We start from the raw sequence: 12,716 nt of genomic DNA, 5'->3' as shown, positions 1-12,716 counted from the left end.
GGAAGTGGAAGCTTGGCAGGCAGCGTGAGGGTGGAGGGCTGCGGCGGTCCTCGGCTGGCCGGGTCTGACCTAGTGCTCTCCCCTTCGCCGGGCAGGATTCGGCCCCAGCTGTCAAAGGAGAAGATTGAGGGCTGTCACATCTGTACCTCTGTCACCCCCGGGGAGCCCCAGGTCCTTCTGGGGAAGGACAAGGCCTTCACCTATGACTTTGTCTTCGACCTGGACACCTGGCAGGAACAGATCTATTCGACCTGTGTGAGCAAGCTCATTGAGGGCTGCTTCGAGGGCTACAATGCCACAGTGCTGGCCTATGGGCAGGTAAGCCGCCTCCGCTCCCACAGGGGGCCCCTCCAACCCTTGTCTCCCCAGCTGGTGGGAGAGAGCGCCCCGTCCCCTTTCAGACCTGTTGAGATGGAGCTGCGTTTCCGGTTCTGTCTGTTGTCCCAGCGTGTGTCACGCTGCTAGTTATCGGAGGAAGGCTGTCCCTCCCAGGAGACTCCCCCAGGGTGTGGCTTTGGGACCAGAAGGGGTTGGTGACCTTGGAGGGGAGGTACATGGTAAGGGAAGTCCACCTGACCTGGGGTCCTGGGCTCGCTGGTGGCCCCCCCGAGGGTGCTGACCCCCTCCTTCCATCCTTGCCAATGCAGACAGGGGCCGGGAAGACATACACGATGGGCACCGGCTTCGATACGGTGACATCGGAGGAGGAGCAAGGCATCATTCCAAGGGCCATAGCACACCTCTTTGGGGGCATTGCTGAGCGCAAGCGGCGGGCGCAGGAGAAGGGTGTGGCCGGGCCTGAGTTCAAAGTCAGCGCTCAGTTTCTGGAGGTACTGTGGCCTTGTGGTGGGGGCAGGAGGGAGATTTGCGGGACAGCAAGACCATGGAGGTTGGGCTTACCCCCAGGACAGTGGAATGAGCCTAGGAGAGCCCCAGCAACTTCTCCAGCTGCTGAGTATCCTGCTTCTGGAAATACCCAAGCAAGAGCTAGAAGACCTCTGGGTGGGACACTCTGAGGAGGCTTCCTATGTCAGAGGGGGCTTGAGTTACTGAGAATCGTCAAGATCTCTTCAACCCTGACTGACTGTCAGCTCTGACACTTATTAGCTGTCTGTCCTCAGGCCACTGCACGATGGCTGTAATATCTATTTCCTTACAGGTATTGTGAGAATGGCACGGAAGCTCGTGCCTGGCACACATTGAGAACTCTGGTTCCTGCCCATCCTTCTGGCCTCGGCCAGTTTGCCTCTGAGCAGCCTGCCCCTACCCCTTTCTGGCTGAGGTCCTTACTGACCCTCGGAGTCTTCTCTGACCTCAGGGCAGGGAGGTCCTCCAGAAGGCAACTGGTCCTGCCTCTCTCTGGGAGAACGTCTTTGTGCCACGGCCAGGCTTTTGACATCTGGGGACTTTGGGGGTAGAGGGAGGAGTCTTTGACCTATCATGGGGTCTCTCAAAAAGGTCTCTAAAAAAGCAGGTTTTCCTGGCTACTTCTCATGAGTGCCTGACTTGACCAGGCTCCTCCTTTAGGACACTCGAACCAGGTGGCTTCAGTTCTCAGCATCTGAAACCCCAACCCAGTGACTCCCCTGGTTCTGGGCCATTTGCTGGGTATAGGACTGTCCTGAGCTCTGACTATACCCAGGTTGTCCTCAGAGGGAGAGGTGTGGCTCCAGCCCTCTCTAGGGCTTCCATGGCCCACCCTGCCCACTGCCCCACTATGACTCCTTCCTGGGCCCTCAGAGTGGCTTCTTTCCCCTTAGGGGACCCTGTATTTCAGATTGGAGAGTTTTTTCTTGTCCTCCTGGACTTTTGCTTCTGATAAAGTGACTTCCTTTGTGTGTGTGTGTGTGCGTGTGTGCGCGTGCACGCGCGTGCACATGTCCTAGTGCTGTGTATCTCTATAAGCTTTTCCATCCCTTTGTTTTCTTCTTTTCTCTATCCTGCTGCCATGGGGATCCCCAAAAAGTAGCAGTGCCTAGAAAACTCATTCTGAAGGGTGAATCACAAGGGGTTAAATGATGCCGGTGCGTCTCTCTCAACAGACAGACAGACACCGTGGCACCCACATCTGCACCAGTCCCTTCCGTTTCCCCTTCCCCTTCCAGTGGAGTATTTCTGTCCCTTTGAGGCATCAAAGCCTCGGATGTCGGATGTCGGAGGGCTGCAGCCCGCCCCTCCCCCACAGGATTCTGCTGGCCACTGACCAAGCTGCTCGGTCCCTTTTCCCCACTCCCGAGCCTCTGCTCTCTGCCTGGGGAGTATCCCAGCCCTTCAGCAGGTGAAGCTGTCCCTGCTGGTGATTCCACACAGGAATCTCCAAGGCTGAGACCATGTGATATAAGGTGACTACTCCTGGCCAAGCCACCTCCCCCACCATCCAAGTGATCTCTCCAGACTCTCCCCAGGATACCAGGCCCCAGTGGCATGCTCTCAGTGCCCACATTGCTCCCCTACTGGGAGATTGTCCTCACCTCAACCCCCAGGGAGCATCAGGATTGAAACATGGTCTCTACTGAGCTCAGCTTGTCCCCTCCCTCATCCAAAACCATGTCCCCACCCCCTTTCCCAGCCTAGCAACAAACATAATAGAGTCTGCCTGATCTATGGTCCTATGTTCCTCATCTACATCTAGGACCTGAGTCCCCTTGTCCCTTTAGGTTGTTAGTCCCCTGACAAGACCAAAAGCTGCTGAATGCTGGTTCTTTGGGGAGGGAGTGGAAGCATAACCTCACTATAGTTCGGCCCAGGACCCAGCTGTCCCCCAAGGGGACCAGGGTCTGCAAGTTCGTTTCCCAGATCCTCAGTTTCCACATCTGCAAAACAGAGCTTGTTTATAAACCTGGGAAAGCCCCCTTGGAGGCCCTGCGCCACGTGTCACATGCACCCAGCAGCCATTTTCGCCCCCGCACAGCTCTACAATGAGGAGATCCTTGACCTGTTTGACAGCACCCGTGACCCTGATGCCCGCCACCGCAGGTCCAACATCAAGATTCACGAGGATGGGAATGGTGGCATCTACACCACGGGTGTCACTTCCCGCCTCATCAACTCCCAGGAGGAGGTGAGCACCCACCGGAAGTCCAGGCCAGGCAGGGCCCGGCTCCAAGGTTCAGCTCATGCCCTTACTTGTGCCCTCTTCTGCAGCTGATCCAGTGCCTAAAGCAGGGGGCCCTGTCCCGCACCACGGCCAGCACCCAGATGAACGTGCAGAGCTCGCGCTCACACGCCATCTTCACCATCCATGTGTGCCAGATGCGCGTGTGCACCCAGCTGGACCCCGTAAGGAACCCATGGAGGCTCAGGAGCTGGTGTCGTGGTGCAGGGGGGCTTCTCTGAGGGAGGCAAGAAGAGGAGGGGGCCATGGATCCAAAGTTAGCAAATCAGGGGTTGGGGTTTGCTTTTGCCCCTCGTGGATTTTTCTTTCTCTTTTTTCTTAAGCCTCAGTCCTCCAACCTGTACAATGGGATAACCATACCCCTATGGTTGTGAGGCTTGCATGAGAATCGGGCATGTGCAAGTACTGTGCACACTGTCAGATGCTGTCACGTGCCGGGGAGGGGGAGGGGCAGCCTGCTCTCCCAGCCCCAAATCCCCCCCCAGACGGCATTCCTGAGGGACCAGGACTGAGAGCCGAGGAGCCGCAAGGCCAGGTGAGGGCCAAGTACATCAGTTGCCAACTTCTGCTGCAGGTGAACGAGGTGGTGACCGGCCTTCCTGAGGGCACCGCTCCCACCAGTGAGTATGAGACGCTCACTGCTAAGTTTCACTTTGTGGACCTGGCCGGCTCAGAGCGGCTGAAACGGACGGGGGCCACCGGCGAGCGGGCCAAGGAGGGCATCTCCATCAACTGCGGCCTGGTAGGCACTCGGCAGGTCACCAGCCCCAGCGGCCTACACAGCTCAGACCCTTTCCAGACCCTCCAGGCCCACGGCTGCCCCGTCCTCCCTATGCCTCTTGCTGGCTGCTAGCCAGGACACCCACATGTCCCTATTATTAGGCATTTGGTCCTCTGTCCTCCCCCTTGCCCCCAACCTCTTGACTTCTCAAACGATCACATCTGCACATAAACCCTCTCAGGGAATTTGAGGGCTGCTGGGTCATCGAGGCACGTAAAGATGGCTCAGGGGCTGTCCTGTGTACACTCCCCCTGTCCCTGAGTATCTCTCAAGTGCCAGGGTCTGTCTCCCACAGCTGGCCTTGGGCAACGTGATCAGCGCCTTGGGGGACCAGAGCAAGAAGGTGGTGCACGTGCCATACAGGGACTCGAAGCTCACTCGGCTCCTCCAGGACTCGCTGGGGGGCAACAGGTACCCACAGCCAACATCCAGGGAAGGGGCAGGGGAGGTGAGACCCTGCTGGAAAATCCTGATGAGGGCCTGGTGGAAGAGGAGGCCTTCCTACTGCAGGCTGTGGGCTTGGGAGACAGGGGACTTGAGATGCCGTATGACCTTTGGCTAGTATGGTCAGACTCAGTTTCCCTGTCTGCACAGAAGGGAGAGATAGTCTTGAAGTGACAGAGCCCAAATGAAGTAATGGATGGAAGCCACTAAGAAAATACAGAGCTGTGACCAGCAGGGACGTATCACACTGCCGGCTGCCTTCACTGTGGGTTACCGCAGTTGGAAGGAGCCCTGTGGCCAGGTGATAGAGAGTCCCATGTCCCAGGTGCTTGCCCTGGTGAATGCCCAGGTCCTTAGGGCATTAAGGCAGTATGGGAATGGGTTGGGAGCAGGAGCTGTACCCTGGAGTGATGCTTCTGGGGGCTGGGCTGAGCCCCTCGCACCTCACTCTCCTACCGCACCCCTCCAGCCAGACCATCATGATTGCCTGTGTGAGCCCCTCAGACCGGGACTTCATGGAGACGCTCAACACACTCAAGTATGCCAACCGGGCCCGCAACATCAAGAACAAGGTGGTGGTGAACCAGGACAAGACGAGCCAGCAGATCAGCGCCCTGCGGGCCGAGATTGCTCGCCTGCAGATGGAGCTGATGGAATATAAGGCGGTGAGCATGGTCCCAGGCATGGTGGGCCCCAGTTCTTCGGTGCCCCCCCCTTCCTCCCCCTCCCCTCCTCCCATTTGCTGCTTCCTGCGTATTGGCTGTATGTCAGCCATGATGGGGGGCTCACCTGAGTGAGTTGAACACAGTCAGAGCCCCCAGGGTTTTAGCACCCTAAGAGAAAGGAGGGCACGCAGCTGTTCCTTAGCTCTGATGCAGAGGACAAATGCCTTGCCTGGTGTTTTCATGTCTGCTGAATATGCTGCATTGGACCACATGAGATTCCTAGGCTGGGGTGCAGAATCAGAATAATCAGTGGGGACCACATGAGTCATCCAGTGTGTCTGGGGGCAGGGCAGAGGAGAGAGCTGGCCCTCTTCACTCAGATGCTCTGTCAGGGGAGACCTCACAAAGGAGGGGACCTTTTATATAGATCTTGGAAAATGAATGAGATAGCATCAAAAGCAAGTGGGGCAGGAATTCTAGGGTGCAAACACTCCCTGCACCTGGAAACAAAGATGGGAAAAACAGGTGCTTCTGGGGAAGTGTCTAATTCCATATGACTTAGGCAGAAGTCAATGGCTGCTGGTTGCCAGGGTATGAATCTGATACACAAATGGGTTTTGGTTTGCTTGTCCTTTGTTTTAAAAGAATGCAACTTAGTTGCCTACCTTTCTAAAAATCAAAGAATTTCAGTTTTCCCTGAAAAATGTGAAGACCTAACAATATATAGTACTACACTGGCTGGAGTGGCATAGTTGCTGACCCTTTGAGACTGAGTCTGTGACTCTGTTAGCTCCAGTCCCCACCACTCCCTATTGTCTTGTACTCAGACTCATTTATGCCCATTGCCAGGGCCTCTTAGGGTTTTGGCCCTTGGGTTAGTACTTGTGGTGATGTGAAGGAGGCGGTGGAAAGGTAAGTCAAGGTAAGATTGGGGGGGTGGCTGGAATGGCTGGTGATAGAATTTGGAGTTCCTGGTTGTCAGGGAGAGCCCTGGGAGACAGGAGCTGTGTTTTAGGAGATGTGGGGTTGGGGGGGGCAGTTTGGCGGTGCTGCCAGAAGCATCATCAACCCTTCCCCACCCTGCATGCTCTTACCCCTGACTGCTCCCTGCCTGCCCTGCCCCTCCTCTTCCCAGGGCAAGAGAGTGATTGGGGAGGACGGTGCCGAGGGCTACAGTGACCTGTTCCGGGAGAATGCCATGCTGCAGAAGGAGAATGGGGCCCTGCGTCTGCGGGTGAAGGCCATGCAGGAGGCCATCGATGCCATCAACAACCGCGTCACTCATCTCATGAGCCAGGAAGCCAATCTGCTTCTGGCCAAGGCCGGTGAGTTGGGTGCACCAGGCCAGCTCGGACACCCAATGGGCTGGGACCCCCTCTCCCCATACCCACCCTAGGATATTAGGCAAGCTGGGCCAGCCAATCAATTCACAGATCAATGCATTTATGAATTTTTTTCTAACTGACTTTTTTAAAAGATTTATTTATTTTAGAGAGAGAGAGAGAGAGAGACACCAGGGGTTGGGGGGAGCAGCAGAGGAACTGAGCACAGAGCCCATGCAGGGCTCAGTCTCACAACCCTGAGATCATGACCTGAGCCAAAATCAGGAGTCAGATGCTTAACTGACTGAGCTCTCCAGGGGCCCCCCAGCTGATTTTAAACCTTTTTTTATGCCCACAAGCAATACATGAATACATCCTCCTTGCTTACATGGGTGTATAAAGATGAAATCCCCTCTTGCTAAACTGTCCACTCCACATCCTCTCTACTTAGAAGCTCCATGCATGTCTTCCCACGCCTTTCTCAGTCCCTTTGCTCCGAGTGTGACTATGTATTCATGGGTACCTATGCACATAGGTGTGTGGGAATATATACTGCCCTTTCTTTTTCTGTGTATGGGACCATACGTATTGCCCTGTGACTTCCCATTTTCACTTAGCGTTATGCTTTGGAGATTTTTCCACATTAAAACATACAAATCTACTTAATTCTCATAAACTGCACAGTGTTCCCCGTGGGAGGAGGGCAAACACTGTCTGACAGCTGCCCTCTCTGGACGGAGCTTCATTGTTCCTCCAGCAGCGCTGGCGTATACCCGTCCCATGGACGGGTGCTGCTTTGATGTAGATTCCTTTTGGGGAAAGTCCCATGTGTGCTACCCTACTGGGGCCCTGGTACAGGACCACCAGTTCCAAGCTGCAGGTCCTCGAGTGCCTTATCTTCTGTATTGCCCTCTGCTGTCTTCCCTCTCCAGGTGATGGCAACGAGGCCATTGGTGCCCTGATCCAGAACTACATCCGGGAAATCGAGGAGCTGCGGTGAGCACCACGGCCTATCTGGGAGCAGTGGAAGAGGGCCTGGGCCGGGCAGAGCCCCGGGCAGTGCAGGCAGTGCCAGCTCTGTTGGCCCCAACTGCTGGCTCTCCCCACGCAGGACGAAGCTGCTGGAGAGCGAGGCCATGAACGAGTCCCTGCGCCGCAGCCTCTCCCGGGCCTCCGCTCGGAGCCCCTACTCCCTGGGCGCGTCTCCAGGCGCTCCCACCTTCGGGGGCAGCCCGGCCAGCTCCATGGAGGATGCCTCAGAGGTGATCCGCAGGGCCAAGCAGGACCTGGAGCGGCTCAAGAAGAAGGAGGTCAGGCAGCGGAGAAAGAGGTGAGCGGAGTGTGCCCGCGCCCTGCGGGCTTTCTGGGAGCTTGGCTGCCCGTCTGCCTGTAGCCAGGAGCTGCCCCGGGGCTATTTGGGAGCTCAGCCCATTTGCTCAGCCTTTTGGGCAGCAGTGGCCCACCTTTCTCTAATGCTGCTCCTTCCCCCGAGGGGAGGGAGGGAGGATGGAGCCTACCCAGGTTAGTTCTAGATTGGGGGTAGAGAGGGGCAGCCAGATTCTCTGCAGAACAGGAAGGCAGCCCCATCCTCCTGCCCTCCCTGTCACTCCCTGCCACATGTGCAAAGCTAACCTGGCCTGCCCTTCCCTCCTGGGCAGCCCGGAGAAGGAGGCCTTCAAAAAGAGGGCAAAACTCCAACAGGAAAACAGTGAGGAGACCGACGAGAATGAGGCTGAGGAGGTGAGGGACTGTCCCTGTCCCCTCCCCTCTACATGCTTACCTTCCCCCACCCCCACCTCGTGTCCCTGCCAAGTGGGGGGAGCCCCATGACCACCTTGGCAGGGCAGGGGAGGGACTTAGGTCTGCCTCCAGTGTGGCTGACTTGTGGTCGTGGTGATGTCCACCCCTCAGATCCCCCACCTCATCCCAAATGGGTGAGGCTGGGAGGGCGGCTCTCCCAGAGCGGCTTTGCCCTGGCTACTGGGGGAGTCAGGCGGTTACTCTTTTGGGACTGGGAATGGGCACAAGGGGCCCTGACTGCCCCGTACCCTACCCTCTTGACACACCTGAGGCCTTGCCCAGTTTCCCTCTGCTTCTGGGCTCCCCTCCCTGAGGCCAGGCCCAGCCTGAGTGAGGAGGGCCCACTGGCCACCCCTAATGGTGCTTGGTGCCCAGGAGGAGGAAGAGCGAGACGAGAGTGGCTGTGAGGAAGAGGAGGGCCGTGAGGATGAAGACGAGGACTCGGGCAGTGAGGAGAGCCTGGTGGACTCGGACTCGGACCCTGATGAGAAGGGTGCGTGTGCCCAGGCCAGGGCAGGGGGAGGTGACACGCCAAGTGGCAGGTGCCCGGGGCGGGCTGTCAGTCAGCACTGGGCCCAGAGCAACAGCTCAGACCTTCCAGTTACAAGACCCTGAGCCACATGCCGCTTGGCTGGAGTCAGGCCTTATTTGCGTTCTCAAAGAATGTGGATGTCCAGGGCCTGGGACTCCCAGTCATGACACCACCACCAACAACAACAACAGTGGTGATACGGACGGCAGTGCTCATCATAGGCCACATGGCCTGGGGTCTTCCGTTCTCTCTACAACCCTGTGCATAGGTATTTGGAGCTCCCCCAATCCCAGAGAAGTCTAGTGACTTTCCCCAGTGTGGCAGGTACAGAGCCGGGCCTTGAATGCTGCTGAAACCCACTCCTCTGAATGGGGGCACCTGCCCTGTCCCTTCCGCCCTGCCACCATTTCTGACCCACAGCCCTCCTCCCCCTAGGCTGGGTCCCATACCATCTACGGCAGGTGGACATTGGCCTCTGAGGCACAGCAGGGGTAGTGGGATGCCTAGACAACCCCTGCCAGCTCCTGGGCCAGCCTCCAGTTCCTGAGGCCAGTCTTCTCATGTGTCGCCCCACCTGCCAGCCCTTACCCACCGTGGGACTTACCATTGCCTCCAGTCTCCGGTCACTGGTCAGTCAGCTGTGGCTGACCAACGGAAAGCCCCCAGCGCCCCGCTCCCACCCTAAGCCCTGGGCGCTGGATTGAGCCTGTCTCTGCCCCACAGAGGTGAACTTCCAGGCCGACCTGGCCGACCTAACGTGTGAGATCGAGATCAAGCAGAAGCTGATCGATGAGCTGGAGAACAGCCAGCGGCGGCTGCAGACCCTGAAGCACCAGTACGAGGAGAAGCTGATTCTGCTTCAGAACAAGATCCGGGACACACAGCTGGAGCGTGACCGTGTGCTGCAGAACCTCAGTGAGGACCCCTCCTCCCCGCCCTCCCCGGGCCCTCACTTTCCCCTGAGGGCCCTCCGCTGTCACAGGCCCTGGCAGCTGGCACTTTGGGGATTTCCCTGGTCCTCTGATGCTTGGACTCTGGTCCTCTGACCCACTGTCAATAATGTCTATGTCTAAGCCCGCTTCTATGCTACATTTTACATCTTAAGTATTATTAGCATCTTAAGTATTAGAATTCTTTATTTCCCTAGGCACACGGGCGTGACGCCCCGCCGCTGCTTTTCTACATTCAGTACCTTGAGTATTCTCCTTTAAAACCATTTACAAACTAACTCGTCCCATTTGATCTTCTTTACACTTGCTCTTTAGCACATTCATCCAATCACTGTTTCATTCATTTACTGACTCAGCAAACATTTGTCAACCTGGTCTTACAGAGCTGACCTTATTCCAGGCGCTAGAGACACTGAGGTGAGCAAACTCCTTGTCTCATGACAGGGACGTTCTGATGGAGAGAGACACATAAATAAGATAAATGAGCAGAGTCTGTGACATGCCCCATGGGGATCAGTGCCTTAAAAAGAAAAAACAGCAGGGAGGGAGAACAGGGGACAAGGTGTGGCGGGGAGTGGTGTGATGTCTTGTAAAGAGCGTGTTGCGGAGAAGGTGACATGTGAGGTGACCCAAAGGACGTGAGAGAAGGTTCAGGGAGAGGGAGCACAGGCTGAGCACTGCAGGCAGAGAAGATGCTGAGCCTGGGAGGCAGGAGTGTACCTGGCAGGTTGGTGGAGTGGTCAGGGGCAGGCAGCTGGAACACAGTGAAAGGGGACAGTAGCAAGAGGGGTGGTAATGGAAGAACTATAGGACCAGTCACACCCATCATTATAAGGACATCGCTTTCTTCTCTGAGGGAGACGGGAAGGTGTGGAGTTTTGAGAGAGGGATGTGATGCAGCTTTTAAAAGCATGTGGGGGAGGGGGGAAGAGCCTGGCTGCTCCGTAGGGGGATGAATGCAAGTGGTGGTGTGAGTGCAGTTAGAAAAGTGTTAACCAAGATCCTGGTGACTGATTAGGGAAAAAGTTTTAAAAAAGAAAAGAAAAGATCCTGGTGAAAGAGGATTTAGGCCAGAGGTGGTGAGGAGTGGTCCCGTTCTGGATACATTTGGAAGGTAGAGACAAAAGGTTTTGTTGATTGACTGGGTGGAGGGTGTAAGGGGAGCCAAGGATGTCTCCAGTCTACGAGCTTCTGGAAGTGTGGTGGTGACATCTATGGAGACAGGGGAGCCTGCTGGGGTGACGGAGACGGCGATTGGGAGTCTGGTTTTGTGCCTGTTAAGTCGGAGATGTCTGCCACACATCTCCATGGAGATGCCTGTTGGCATTTCAGATAGCAAAGGTCAGGAATAGAGAATCTGCCTATTCCTTCTGCTCTGGCCTGCATCACTGTCTGCTTACAGCTCTTTCCTTCCCGCTGTCCTGGCCCTTTCCTGCAGTCATGGGTCCCAACCCAGCCAGCAGGGGTGGCCCACAGGACCCTCACAGGAAGCTGTTGACGGGGGGCTCGTGGATCTTGAGATGAAAACACCCCGCTCAAAGTCCAATACAATGTCAGAGCAGGAAGGGGAGCCTGATCCTCTCATTGTGTAAATAAGAAACAGGTACACAGAGGGTGCGACCTGCTCACGGTCCTGCGGGGAGACTAGCGCCCAGGTTCCCCCTCCTGCCACACACCCCCTGATCTTGAAGCTGAGAACACCTGGGCACGCGTGGCACTGACAGCCACCTCTTGCCGCTCTCAGGCACCATGGAGTGCTACACGGAGGAGAAGGCCAACAAGATCAAGGCGGATTACGAGAAGCGGCTTCGGGAGATGAACCGGGACCTGCAGAAGCTCCAGGCCGCGCAGAAGGAGCACGCGCGGCTGCTCAAGAACCAGTCCCGCTATGAGAGGGAGCTGAAGAAGTTGCAGGCCGAGGTGGCCGAGATGAAGAAGGCCAAGGTAGGCGATGAGGGGGTGGCCCAGGATGACACTGTCCTCTGAGCCCTGCGCCTCCCCCAGGAGGAGCCGCCTCTCCAGTAGAGGGGCAGGGGAGGAGCTCCGGGGGTGCTGCTCAACACTGCCCCCCGTGGTAGGAAGGTGTACTACAGTTGCGGCCAGGCGGCCCTAGGACCTGTTGAGGCCTCTCGCGGGGGCGGGGACGGGGCAGGGGGCGGTGGGGGGCCCTGCGTCTAATAATAACAGTAATCACCACTGTTCGCATGCTGACTGTGGCCAGCCTCTAGGCTAGTCGCCTAATGTGCATGAGCGTAGGTACTAAAGTCCTGAGGAGAACCTCATGAAGGAGGTCTGGTTATTATTCCCATTTTGTGCATGGGAAAGGGAGGCATGCGACTTTGGGCGGTTGGCTCTCCATCTGGGGGACACAGCTTCTCCCCAGGAAGCCTCTAACCCCTGTCCCCAGCAGATACCACCATCTCGGGTCAGGCTTGGGCTGCCCTGCCCGTGCCCATCCTTGGGGAAAATACTCATTCTGGACCCTGAAGACCCAGCAGCAGCAAGCCCTCCTCCTCTCTGTAGATTCACCCCTGCAGAGCCTGCTCTTTGAGAGAGAAGCCAACCCCCCCTCCCCCCAGCCCCTTTAGAGCCTTGCCTCCCTCCCTCTCAGGCCATTTCCTCTCAAGACTGTCCTCAGGGCAGGGCAGGCTGGTGATATTTCTGGTCATGTCTGAGGCCTCAGTGGCAGAAGGATCGACCTCCGCGTGACTCTCATTTCCCTGTTACTTGGAAAGTGTCTAAAACCCTGTGTACACTGCACTGTCATGCTTCAGGCCCCAGGACGTGGCGGGAGGGGACCCCAGGTACACGGCTCTCTAGCCGGTCAAGTTGTCTCAGGCTACACCAAGGGTGCTCTCTGTGCCTTTGCCACAGCTCTGACGACTCCAGGTTCCAGAATTAATACGCTTGATCACTGGTTTTGCTCTGAACTGGCATGCTGTCTTCCATGGGGCTATAGTAAGAGCTAGACTGGGGGCAGGGGCAAAATGACCTGGGCCAAAAGTCTGACCGTTCATGCCCAGCTTTATAACTCTAAGTCATTTGTCTCTCTGAGGTTCATTTCCTTGTTTATAAAACGAGAATGGTAATGCCTCACTCATGTGACT

General features: G+C 56.6%; 1 protein-coding gene across 4 annotated transcripts in view; it reads left to right on the top strand.

Annotated features, from left to right (window-relative positions):
• The window catches only part of KIF21B (kinesin family member 21B), a 47,766-nt gene that overhangs the window by 13,629 nt on the left and 21,421 nt on the right, over positions 1 to 12,716 (top strand). For all 4 annotated transcript variants that reach the window (XM_047704918.1, XM_047704917.1, XM_047704915.1 and 1 more), the window contains exons 2-15: positions 96 to 318; positions 648 to 830; positions 2,912 to 3,061; positions 3,145 to 3,279; positions 3,690 to 3,857; positions 4,192 to 4,307; positions 4,810 to 5,005; positions 6,141 to 6,330; positions 7,260 to 7,323; positions 7,439 to 7,657; positions 7,986 to 8,067; positions 8,503 to 8,620; positions 9,383 to 9,574; positions 11,354 to 11,553. In XM_047704918.1, the coding sequence (XP_047560874.1) occupies positions 96 to 318; positions 648 to 830; positions 2,912 to 3,061; positions 3,145 to 3,279; positions 3,690 to 3,857; positions 4,192 to 4,307; positions 4,810 to 5,005; positions 6,141 to 6,330; positions 7,260 to 7,323; positions 7,439 to 7,657; positions 7,986 to 8,067; positions 8,503 to 8,620; positions 9,383 to 9,574; positions 11,354 to 11,553 (2,236 nt within the window). The remainder of the gene's footprint in view (positions 1 to 95; positions 319 to 647; positions 831 to 2,911; positions 3,062 to 3,144; positions 3,280 to 3,689; positions 3,858 to 4,191; positions 4,308 to 4,809; positions 5,006 to 6,140; positions 6,331 to 7,259; positions 7,324 to 7,438; positions 7,658 to 7,985; positions 8,068 to 8,502; positions 8,621 to 9,382; positions 9,575 to 11,353; positions 11,554 to 12,716) is intronic.

This window comes from Lutra lutra, chromosome 15, assembly GCF_902655055.1.
Source record: "Lutra lutra chromosome 15, mLutLut1.2, whole genome shotgun sequence".
Classification (NCBI taxonomy): domain Eukaryota; kingdom Metazoa; phylum Chordata; class Mammalia; order Carnivora; family Mustelidae; genus Lutra; species Lutra lutra.
This window is presented reverse-complemented; position numbering and strand designations above follow the sequence as displayed.